Source organism: Puntigrus tetrazona, unplaced genomic scaffold, assembly GCF_018831695.1.
Source record: "Puntigrus tetrazona isolate hp1 unplaced genomic scaffold, ASM1883169v1 S000000283, whole genome shotgun sequence".
Lineage (NCBI taxonomy): Eukaryota > Metazoa > Chordata > Actinopteri > Cypriniformes > Cyprinidae > Puntigrus > Puntigrus tetrazona.
In genome coordinates, this window is record NW_025047944.1 from 562,501 (window position 1) to 575,000 (window position 12,500).

The 12,500-nt window shown below is 37.6% G+C and overlaps 2 protein-coding genes across 2 annotated transcripts in view; both read left to right on the plus strand.

The window, feature by feature from the left end:
• Window positions 1-5,742, plus strand: part of vclb (vinculin b) — a 33,950-nt gene extending 28,208 nt beyond the window's left edge. Inside the window, 6 exon segments of the mRNA XM_043231204.1 lie at window positions 524-826; window positions 1,875-1,999; window positions 2,954-3,139; window positions 3,221-3,424; window positions 4,570-4,674; window positions 4,753-5,742. Of these exon segments, the coding sequence (XP_043087139.1) occupies window positions 524-826; window positions 1,875-1,999; window positions 2,954-3,139; window positions 3,221-3,424; window positions 4,570-4,674; window positions 4,753-4,899 (1,070 nt within the window). The 3' untranslated portion in view covers window positions 4,900-5,742.
• Window positions 5,743-6,631: 889 nt separating this feature from the next.
• Window positions 6,632-12,500, plus strand: part of adkb (adenosine kinase b) — a 7,012-nt gene continuing 1,143 nt past the window's right edge. Inside the window, exons 1-10 of the mRNA XM_043231237.1 lie at window positions 6,632-7,017; window positions 8,669-8,743; window positions 8,878-8,931; window positions 9,645-9,723; window positions 9,813-9,985; window positions 10,544-10,652; window positions 10,740-10,910; window positions 11,689-11,724; window positions 11,841-11,955; window positions 12,047-12,133. Of these exons, the coding sequence (XP_043087172.1) occupies window positions 7,004-7,017; window positions 8,669-8,743; window positions 8,878-8,931; window positions 9,645-9,723; window positions 9,813-9,985; window positions 10,544-10,652; window positions 10,740-10,910; window positions 11,689-11,724; window positions 11,841-11,955; window positions 12,047-12,133 (913 nt within the window). The 5' untranslated portion in view covers window positions 6,632-7,003. The remainder of the gene's footprint in view (window positions 7,018-8,668; window positions 8,744-8,877; window positions 8,932-9,644; window positions 9,724-9,812; window positions 9,986-10,543; window positions 10,653-10,739; window positions 10,911-11,688; window positions 11,725-11,840; window positions 11,956-12,046; window positions 12,134-12,500) is intronic.

The following is a 12,500-nucleotide window of genomic DNA, read 5'->3' on the forward strand; positions in this document are numbered from 1 at the left end:
AATTTATTTTGGATATTTTCTAAAGTTTATTTAATATTCTTATTTAATTTTAAGTAAATAGCATCCTGTCTGACATAAAAAGCTATCTATTGATCTGTGTGTTTGTTTTTATTTTCTACTTATTTTAATTTAATTTAGATTTTATTGTTTCATTGATTTATTGAAATTTTACAAATTTATTAAATTTTTCAATTAATAAAATGATTAAATTGAATTTAATTGTGATTATTTTCAGTAAACATCTTTTTATGTCAGACAGTATTTAATGTATATAATTTTAATATTGTATATTTTTTTGTTTTGTTTTGCTTTACATTTTGTTTTTTAATATTTAATTGATTTTATTGTCAGTAATTATCAGATCCACAAGTTTTTTTTCCCCAGAAAACTAGCCAAGAGCGGCGACAGGGGAAAAAAAAAAATTGTTAAAGTATCTGACAAAATCAAAACAAATTAGAAAAGTAGAGTGTGGAAAAAAGCTGTAAGCAACATCATATGAACATATCCTGACTCTCTCTCTCAGGTCTGGTGGATGAAGCCATCGACACCCGCTCTCTGCTGGATGCGTCAGAAGAAGCCATTAAGAAAGACCTGGACAAGTGTCAGGTAGCTATGGCCAATCACCAGCCTCAGATGCTGGTCGCCGGGGCAACCAGCATCGCCCGGCGAGCCAATCGGATCTTGCTGGTGGCGAAGCGAGAGGTGGAGAACTCCGAGGATCCCAAGTTCAGAGAGACGGTGAAAGCGGCATCTGACGAACTCAGCAGAACCATCTCACCGATGGTCATGGACGCCAAGGCCGTGGCCGCCAACATACAGGACCAAGGTGAGACCATGCCTGTCATCCCGTTTAAATATTTCCACGTATTTTTAAATCTTCAAAGAACTTTACAACCCAGTTCTGTTTTTGATACGTAGTAGACACCCCCAACCCCCACGATTGCATAGCAACACCCTAGCAACCGTCCACAGTACCCAGCATCATGCTTTGTTTTTTTTATTTTAAAGATGTGGGTGAAGAGTGGTTGGTTGAAAGTAGATCTACACACATTATGGGGATTTTTTTTTTTTTCAATTAAAAATTGTTTTCAAATTTAAAAAAAATTATATGGCTTTACAATTTAACCAGAACTTGAATAATTTTATTTTTTAATAATAATAATAATAATTATTATTATTATTATTATTATTATTATTACTAAAACATTTTTTGTAATATATCGTTTCTATATTTGTTTATATTATATTATTTAACCATAAATGCATGTATTAATGTAATTTTATTTTTGTTATTATTCTTTTTATTATTATTAGTCATATTCTATTCATATTTCTAAATAAAATTTGATTGCATGATTGCAGAGATTCATTATTTGGGCGAAGGTTTTATAATTCATACATTAAAAACTACCAAGTTTGTGATTTTATATATAAATGACTATAAAATTATTATTTGTTGTTATTATTATTTAATATTACAGATATTTTGCAAAACAAGAAATATTGCTATTGTAATATTTTACAGCTGTGTTTGTAGAGCATCACAATTTGGCAAAAATGTGGTTTATAAACAATAATTGATATTATTTGAATTAATATTATAATATTTATAATTTGAACGTAATAAATTAAAACGTAAATAATATTTTTTTTTTTTGGTTTTCTCTGTAAAATAATGTTTATGACATTTTTTTTAATTGTTGAACCAACAAGTCCACAAGTTTGGCAAGAAGTTTGTCGTGTGAAAGCAGCATGTTCTGCAGACTGAGAGATCATGAGCTCATGTGTAAATCAACATAGTGAAACACATCAGATATATTCGTTTCATTCAGTCACAGCTTTAGTTGAGTCTATGACCATTGTCTTCTGGACAGGCCTTCAGAGGGGCTTCCTGGACTCGGGTTATAAGATCCTGGGTGCTGTGGCTAAAGTCCGAGAGGCGTTCCAGCCGCAGGAGCCGGACTTCCCTCCTCCACCTCCAGACCTGGAGAGCCTGCAGGTCAGATTCACCCCAGCTGCATGCTTTTATTGCCCCAGCAGGGTTTTTATGGGGACATCGAATGCCTAATTTTCACTGATTCTGTAGGGTTTTAATTAAAAGCCTATAACGTGCTTTGGTTAAAATTTCTCAATTTTATCAGGCTGTTCACAGCGAGCCGTTTCAGGGCATGTCCCTTTAAATGCTAATAACCTTGGCTGACCCCGCCCCTCTCTCATTGTCAATCAACAATTGTGGGAGGGGCCTGGGGCTGTGTGAATCAGACAATGGCTTGATCTGAGAAAGAGCTTATTATTTATGGGAGTCTAAAAAAGCACTGTATGGATTTGTATCATCGTCTTGGTTTTTTTTTTGCACACATTTAAAGTGTATGGTATTTACATAGAACTTACCTCTTTCCTGTTCGTAACCCTTTTTTTATGCTTTTTTTTTCTTCATCTTCCAATTCTCTCTCTGTAGTCGATCTGATAATACTTCATGTTTGAACCTACGTTTTCTTTGTGTGTATGAATCCCTTGGGCTGCTTCTGACAATTAAAAGTGCCCCTATTATGGGTAACAAAAGGTTCGTATTTGGTTTTAGGAGTCCCCATCAACAGGCTGACATGCTTGCAATTTAAAAAAAAAAACAGTTTTCTAATAATATGAGTTTATTTTTACCTGTCTTGTCAAAAAAAAGCATTCTGATACTCTCTAAAATGCTAGAAGACGTATCTATCGAAAAGAATGGAATAAATCGTGTTGTTTTTGTTTTCTTAGCGTCACAAAACTGACTTTTATCAGTGTATTTACTAACGTTACGTTACGTTTCCAAACCTGCATATTAAGCCTTATCCAGCAAAGTGGTTTCATTCATGCATGAAAATATCATTTTCAAAAACCCATAATAGGGGCCCTTTAATGTCAACAGCACCTATAGAAACATTTAGAAACGCGCTCAACACTTGTGTTTCAGATCAGCGACGCCGCCGCTCCTCCCAAGCCTCCGCTGCCGGAGGGCGAGGTGCCTCCGCCCAGACCTCCTCCGCCCGAGGAGAAGGACGAGGAGTTCCCGGAGCAGCAGGCCGGGGAGATGGTGAGCGAGCCCATGATGGTGGCCGCCCGGCAGCTGCACGACGAGGCCCGCAAGTGGTCCAGCAAGGTGAGCGCGCTTCTGGGGGTCCGGGTCGGGTCGGTCCGGGTCGCGCTGACGGGCGACGCGCTAAACCGTGGTTTCTTGCAGGGTAACGACATCATCGGCGCCGCCAAGCGCATGGCTCTGCTGATGGCCGAGATGTCTCGACTGGTGCGGGGCGGCAGCGGGAACAAGAGAGCGCTCATCCAGTGCGCCAAAGACATCGCCAAAGCCTCCGACGAGGTGACGCTCCTCGCCAAAGAGGTCGCCAAACAGTGCACAGACAAACGCATACGGACCAACCTACTGCAGGTGAGAGGGTGGAGATGAATCTATGCTGAACCGTCCTGCCGGGCATGTGTACAACAAAAATCACTTCATGACACATTAAAAGATTAATTACTTTCACCCAAAAAATACAATCAGTTGTAATTTTACAATTCTAGGTTTCAACCTGTTTACCCATTTATAACACAATAAAATGTATCTACTTCCATATTATTTTATATATTTTAATATGTACAGATACGTACGATATGGAAGTCAGAACGAGCATGTTGTTTGACTTTTTACATTTTAAAGGCTAACGCTGAATGACAGTGTAACATTTCAGCCCAGTTTTGACATTTTATTCTCCAAAAACGTATTTGAAACCTTAAAAGTAGATGCTTTGCTTATAATTAAAGTCCTTTCTTTGGACACAACATCACTTTTGTGAATTTCTTTTGATGCAGACATCTTAATGACTTTGATTTATATACACATATATATAAATGTGTATATATATGTGTGTGTATATTTGTATGTATGTGTATATATGTATATATATATATATATATGTGTATATGTGTGTGTGTGTGTATGTATATATATATATATATATATATATATATATATATATATATATATATATATATATATATATATATATATATATAAAATGCTGTCATTTTAGATGACATAAAATTAATATTACAATTAATATTATTAACTATATTATAAAACCTGCATAATGTTACCTAAAATTAATATTACAATTATATATATTCTTATTTTTGTGATTATTATTACTAAAAATAAATTATAACAAATATTACAACTTTAATATTTCACTGTAAAATAAGATTAAATGAACAAATTCAGTACAGCTGTCATTTAGTGTTTCTTTTTGTGGCCCAAGAAGATTCAGTTCATTCAGAATCAGACGAGGTGTGTGTAAATGAACTGATGGACTTCTTGTACAGCAGGATTCATTGCTCGACGTGTCCAATGGGCTGTGAAGCAGCATGTGTTTGCGTTTTCGTGTTTATTTTGTTCTTTTTAATGAACGCAGAAATTAGATGCATGCTTGAAAATGAATTATCACTGCTGTAAGGGTCCACTTTTTTGGACTAGGGCCAGTGCAGTGTATGCAAAGGTATATTTCATCCCCCTTGTGTTCGTGTGCCTCTCTGCAGGTGTGTGAGAGGATTCCCACCATCAGCACCCAGCTGAAGATCCTCTCCACGGTCAAGGCCACAATGCTGGGCCGCACCAACATCAGCGAGGAGGAGTCCGAGCAGGTCAGATCTCGCCTCCGCTCTCTTCTAAACCCTGTTTTTAGATGAACCCGCTCTAAATGCGCTCTGGTTCTCTCGCAGGCCACAGAGATGCTGGTCCATAACGCTCAGAACCTGATGCAGTCGGTGAAGGAGACGGTGAGAGAGGCCGAGGCCGCCTCCATCAAGATCCGCACGGACGCCGGCTTCACCCTGCGCTGGGTCCGCAAGACGCCCTGGTACCAGTGAGGCGGGAGCCGGCGCCATATCCCAGCATGCACTGGGGGAAGCATCGCAGTCCAGGTCCTAAATGTCAGCTCAGACATGTCGTCCACATCTGGACTCAACGATTCCTTCAAAACCATTGTTCTTGAATCTCGAAGAGATGTAAACTTGCTTGATGACTTTTATAATGATTTATTTCATTTTGATGGGTCCCAGATTATTTTTTTTTTATTTTTAAGGTAAAGTGCTGTTATTTCAGAAAGGTCATATCTTCATTTTTACACAAACCAAAGCTGTTTCATATATTATATTATATTATATCACATCTTCACAAACAAAATGCATGCACAGAATTTGGATTATAAGATCCTTATGATGTGCTTTTTGATGCAAAGTGTTCATCGTGCTTCTAAACGGTGTGGATTTGTTCAGGTTTTCATTCAGGGACGACGCTGCAAACTCAAAGTACTGAAATGAAGGGAATCAAACCTGCGACCTGGTGCTTTCTGTAATCTCTGCCAAACTACTATATAACCACACACACACACACACACACACACACACACACACACACACACACTCACTCACACACACACACACACACACACTCACTCACGCACGCACGCACACACACACACACACACACTCTGCCGTCCTCTTATTTCCACTATGACATCACTGTGCTCCTTACACTACTACAAAAAGCACTCAAATATATTTAAATGAGTGAGAATCGGCTCTTTGCCTTTATTTGCCTTTTTCTATCGCTGAGGAGACCAGCAGTGTAATGTAAATAATGTGCTCATCGTTAAAGACAGCCTGTAAGACCTAATGTGCCTTGTCATAATAAAAGAACTAATTATCCAATCAGATGTGTCGGACTGTATTTGTTGGCATTTCTTTAAATGGTCAATGAACATGTTTTGAGACTGGCCTTTTTTAAACACGGAGCTGTTTATTCAACATTAATGTTGTTCATTGTATTTCTGCTCCATATCTTTTAATATAATTTTAATGTTATACCAATTAACTGGCTTTGATTAAATTCAGTATTTTTTTTAAATGCAACATCCCCAGTTCAAGTTAGAAAAAAGTGATTGAAAATAAATAATGATTAAGGAGAAATCAGGAGAAAATTTGTATTTTCATCTACATCTAAATATGTTTTATTAAAAATAATATTTTTATTAAATATTAGTAATATTAGTAATTCAAGTGTAGTGTGTGTGTGTGTATATATATATATAAAATTTATTTTTATTTTTTCTGAACATTTAAATCTTGTCTAAACATGCTGGATATAGAATAAAGAAGATGAAGTATGCATATTAATTAAATCTAAGTATAATGTATCTAACACAAAATGTATTTATGCTTATTAGAAAAAACCAAAAAGACAAAAATATTTTGCAACGTGTTCCTCTAAAAATAGAAAGCATCCTCACACCTGGATTTTTTTTTTTTTAAATGCATTATTAAAAAGCATATTACTATGGACGCCGTTATTAAGGTATTGATGACAGACAGAAACGATCACACTCGCCGTGGTTTCTATGCTATCGAAGGCACTGCAGGGTGAGAGTGATCTGAGATCAGCTGATCACAGGAAGATGTCGGTGTGTGACTCCGCTGCTGCACAGAACAACAAGACGCTGAGGTGAACACACACACACACACACACACACACACACACGCGCGGATGTCTATGAGCGCCTCCGTGAAAACAGCTCGTGCATCACACGCAGAGCTTTATATGACACGCACGATGCGCTCGTTAGGCTGAAATGCATGTCTGTTTTGATGGATGCGCTCGTGCTCGCGCGTCTCGTCTTCGGTGGCCTGATGTTTATGTGTGTGTGTGTGGATGTTATTGGTGGATTTCGTGTCAGATGCCGACGCGCGTTTATAATAGTCGGACCATAAAAACACACGCGGGCCTGTCGGCCAACCAGCACGATGGAGACGCGCATCCGCCCATGCATGTGACGCGACCAATCATCTGGAGGGGATTTCGGCTTCCGGGTTGCAGGAACGCGAGCGTGAGGACGGACCGCACGCGCTCGAACGCGGCGTGCAGCAGAAACACTGTTACTGCGGACAGTCAAAGTGTGTGTGTGTGTGAGAGATCATGCCTACTGTCAGGTAAGACTTCACTGATGCACTGCCAACATTTATCCCAGGCTCTGTCTCTGTGCTTGTCTGCTTCCGGGTTGGGGTTTGTGTTTGAATATGATGCAATGTGCTTTATTTCCTCATCAAGTCATTTTCTTATTCGGCCTATTATAGTTGGTTAATTATGTCATATTTCTGTAATGCTGAATAAAACTACAAAATCAATATAATGGCCACATACACATGTCAGTAATTGAGAGAGCATGCATATATATATATATATAATATATATATACATATAATATGCATGCATGCATGCCTGGCTTAATGAATGCTTATTTTACACAATATTTAAAAATAGTAATATCTGAAAGCAAAAAGTGTGCACTATTTATTAACAAGGCTTTTGGTAGAGAATGAGATGACTACTGAGATGACAAGCTGTATCCCCAGCCTTGTGATTTTAATGGAGAGCTTGTTTAGTTATAGATCATTTTTTACTCCTGTCCTGCGCATAGTTTAATGTGTGTGTGTGTGTGTGTGTGTGTGTGTGTGTGTGTGTGTGTGTAAAGTGTTTAGTCAGCATTATAACATGTGCTCTGCTCTAAACACATTCCGTTTAAACCCATTAAACACACCTTCTATGCTAAAACATTCAAGGTGCATGCATTTTTCACAGTGTTAATTCAAATTCAGAATTGCATACTCTGTGTTTGGGTCTTAACCTCTGATGGATGTGAAATTAACACGATACACAACTGGTTTGGTGTAAAACTGACATTTGTCAGGCTAATATTAGACACACGAGTTGACCAGAAAGCCTTCCTGAAGCTCAAACAGTACTTCATGTTGTTAGGGTTTGATTCCCTACTAATTTAATGCATATCTTGGATGCAATACAAGGTGCTTCGTAAAATGCATCTGGCAAATGCGTGAAAATATGTACATTTAAATAATACAAGCTGGAGAGCAAGAAAGCGGTTCTGAGGGGGTTTAGAACCAACAACCTTCTACAATGTCAATTTCACAGTATGGAAAAGAGCAGGAGTTCCTGTCTATTCGGCTCCTTTGCTAATAAATGCACCGCATTCCAAGGCTTCAAGTCTCAAAGGCAGGGTCATGGAAACCGATCGTGTGACCTCCACCTGTTACTGTCATAGAACGAATATGAAAGGAATAGTTCGTTCAGGAATCTGCTCGTATTTTGCGTCTTTCCGAATTTAACGGGAAACAATAAGATGATTAACAGAGTGGTCGTGTTGTTCTTATGCATAAAATTAAAGTAAATGAGGACCGGAGATGTCAAATGCAAAAAAAAAAAGGCAAATGCAGTATTAAATTAGAAAAAGAAGTGCATGCACTGATGAGTTGCGTGGCGGTTTAATTAAAAATAATCAAATAATGCAAATAGATTTGGAATAGGAGGGAAGTAATTTCTTTAATTTAAATGTTTATTTATATATAGCACTTTTAATATGCAATATTAATTCCCATTGCTTTACTTTAAAGTGCTGTTAAATGATTAATTACATCCCCAAAAAAAACTGAATGCGTGTACATTTCTATACGCATAATAAATAAAGTGCACGCTTACATTATGCAAACAAAATTTTGATTAATTGTTTGACCACACTACCTAAGCGTTATTAAAATATGAGTGCATCTGTGTCCTTGTTTTCAGTCAGAATGCTCTGTTCGGGATGGGGAACCCGCTGCTGGACATCTCCGCCGTGGTGGACAAGGACTTTCTCGATAAGTGAGTGCTGTGTTTAAAGTGTTTAAAGGTCACGTGTGTGTGGTGTGTTCCTGTAAATGCAGTGGAGCGATCACACGAGCTCATATCCTCCAGCTCTGTTAGCTAACTAACTGATTGGATGTATTTGTGCACAGGTATGGCTTGAAGCCCAATGATCAGATCCTGGCGGAGGAGAAGCACAAAGCTCTGTGAGTGCAGTCATCATGCAGCACTGAAAAAAAACTACCACTAGTCCAAAAATGTTAACAAGTATTAAGTTTAGAATAATAATTATCACCATGCCCGCATTCCTATAATCAATAATAAACACAATTGAATTTATTATTACAATTTATTAGAACTATTTTCTATGCGAGTATATGTAAAAATGTAATTTATTTCTGTGATCAAAGCTGAATTTTTGGCATCATCATTCAGAAATCAATCTAATATGAAACTTGGTAATGTGTCATAAATATTTTATATAATTAATAGCATGTTAAGAAAATAAATTGAGGACATAATCGGTGTAACAGTGATGAAATAGAAAATAAACTAGACAATAATTAGAAGAGAAGAAAAAAATAAATAAATATATATATATATATATATATATATATATATATATATATATATATATATATATATATATATATATATATATATATATATATATATAATAATTATTATTATTCATTTTTTATTTTATTTTTTTCTCTTGAATTTTATGATTATTTTTTTTACGTTCATCAACCATTCCACAAATATAGCTGCATAAAATATATCACTGTTTTTAGCAGCTCTGGCCTGCAGGTTGGAAGCGGCTCTCAGTTAATTGCATTTTATGCGACTTCCAGTAACTGCATGAATCAGACCGATCTCATCTACTCTGCTGTTTGTGTGTGTTTGCTTCTTGCTGAAGGTTTGATGAGATTGTGAAGAAGAGTAAAGTGGAGTATCATGCTGGAGGATCCACACAGAACTCTGTCAAAATCGCTCAGGTGCATCTATAACTCTGTTAAGATGTCTATCAGCGATCAGTAATTTAAAGCAGCATAATAATGTGTGTTGGATATCTTCTGTCTCTCAGTGGATGCTCCAGGAGCCTCAGAAGGTGGCCACGTTCTTCGGCTGTATAGGCACGGATCACTTCGGCGAGATTCTGAAGCAGAAAGCGGCCGAAGCTCATGTTGATGCTCATTATTATGAGCAGAGTCGAGAACCGACAGGAACGTGTGCGGCCTGCATTACCGGAGACAACAGGTCAGAAATAAATCGGCCTCTTCTGCTCATCAGGGCTGCGTTTATTTATTAAAAAAATACATTTATATTTTTCAGGGTTCCTTACTGAGCAGAAAGTTAAATTAAACGGCAGTTATTGGAAATAGAAATCTTTTGTCACATCATAAATGTCATTTTAATGCATCCTTTCAGGATAAAATTAATTACACTTAATTAAATCTTATTCAATTTTACTCAAATGGCGGAGCCCATAAATCAAACCTTAATACTAAGAAATAAGACCAAAACCATTAATGCACTGTTTTATCCAGAGAAACACTAATATAATGGTTTCATTTTATAGCAGAAAATTAAAAATGTCACAACAGTGTAACTATGGTAACTGATTAATATTAATACTCCTTTAATATTTCATTATCAGCTAAGCTGGATGGCCGTTACCAATAACATTGCCGATATACAGTTTCATCTTTACTGAAACGCAGTAGTGCAGTTTTAACATATAAGACATAAATGTTCCTTTGTGATTTTAGAGGCCCTCATCGGGATCAGTGTTTGACTGTTATTGTGTGTTTGCAGGTCTCTGGTTGCAAACCTGGCAGCAGCGAACTGCTATAATAAAGAGAAACATCTGGATGTCGATAGCAACTGGAGCCTGGTGGAGAAAGCAAGAGTTTACTACATCGCAGTAAGTGCTTGGCAACAGCTTTACCTTAAGCAAGAACCTAGTGATGCTAAAAGGACCGATTAGTAAGCATTAACGTCCGTCCTGCAGGGTTTTTTCCTGACCGTGTCGCCGGACTCCATCCTCAAAGTGGCCAAACACGTGTCTGACAACAACAAGGTCTTCGGTCTGAACCTCTCGGCTCCCTTCATCAGCCAGTTCTTCAAAGAGCCGCTGATGAAGGTCATGCCGTACGTGGACATCGTCTTCGGAAACGAGACGGTGAGTTTCTGATCGGTGGTTCTCAATGGTTTTTAAGCGCAGTGTCAGTTTTTGTGCATCTCTGTAGAGCAAGTCGATGATGACCGGCCTATGAAATGATACCATCAAGCTGCTATAATCTAATATAGAGAGGATACGGAGGAAAAAACTGCCTCAAACTAAGCAACAAAAATGCACAATTTGGTGCATATGTTGATATTATGGTGAAACTCTGATGCTTGTGATGTAAATCAATGAGATCTTTATAGTGCAGCAGATACTGACATAAAATGATGTAAACATCAACAGTCACCCTGTATCTCCAATAATAGGTCTTAGGAAGATGATATTGAAATGATACAAACATGTAATGTAATGCAGTCCAATGCTCATTGAGAGAGCCTCCTCAGAAGATATGAGGTGTTTTGGAGGCTTGTGAAGATCACCGCTCCGCTGAGGAACAGTGAAAGTAAAGCTCCTCAGAAGATCCTGATGATCAGATTTCAGATTTCCTAAAAAACTTTTGATGGAGAGCCAAGCTGCTTCAGTTTAGAAAATATTACCACGGTTACAGATACAGGAAAACGATTACACTAGAAGACCTTTAACTTTTAAAAACAGAAGACATGTAGTATATTGTGTGCAATTAGATTTTCAGAAATCATGTTGATCATTTAGTGGCCTGTTTTGCTTAAAATATGATACGGTAGACTTTATAGGTTTAAGATGAAGCAGCCAATCAGAGAAGAGTTTGCTTTGCCTCATCTTTAGTGATGATCGCTCGATGTTTGTTTTACAGGAAGCTGCCACTTTTGCAAAAGAGCAAGGCTTTGAGGTGAGTGAAAAATACTGCAATTGCAAATTAATTTTTTTTTTTTATTGTCAATAAATTGGATGAACTGCTGCTGCGATACGCTCTAAAACGGTATAATCGCCTTCATGCTCCTGCAGACGGAAGACATCGCTGAGATCGCGAGGAGGGTTCAGGCTCTGCCCAAAGTCAATAAGAACCGGCAGAGGATTGTGGTCTTCACTCAGGGCAGAGAAGACACTGTGGCCACTGTGGGTACGTCCAGCAACAACATCTGGAAGGGCTCAGATGATCCGAGTTGTCTCGAAGTCATTTCATTAATCCTTTTTGTTTCCTCTTCTTTCAGGTGATAAAGTGAAAATGTTTCCTGTTCTAGACATCGACCAGAATGACATAGTCGACACTAATGGTGCCGGTGACGCTTTTGTGGGAGGTACATGATCGGTCAATCATTTTAGTCAATTTTGAGTTATTTGTACAACTGCGTGTTAATGTAAATTAATTAGTTAGTCTTTCTACTAATAATTCTCATGTTTCGTTCAGTGCGTTACATTTTTGTGCAATTATTTATTACAGTTATACAGTAAATCCTAAACCACATTTTTACTTCAGTGCATGTAAATATATGCAGTATTTATGTGTATTATTAAGTAGATGAAGACTTTTTGAGCGCCTTCAGGGCATGGCGTCGATGACGCATTCAAAATTGACGTGACTCGTAAAATATAGCATTTTTCAACAAAAATGGCCAACATGAGACAATCGGGTAGACAAGAGACGAGTCTTGTCGTTTTTGTCCA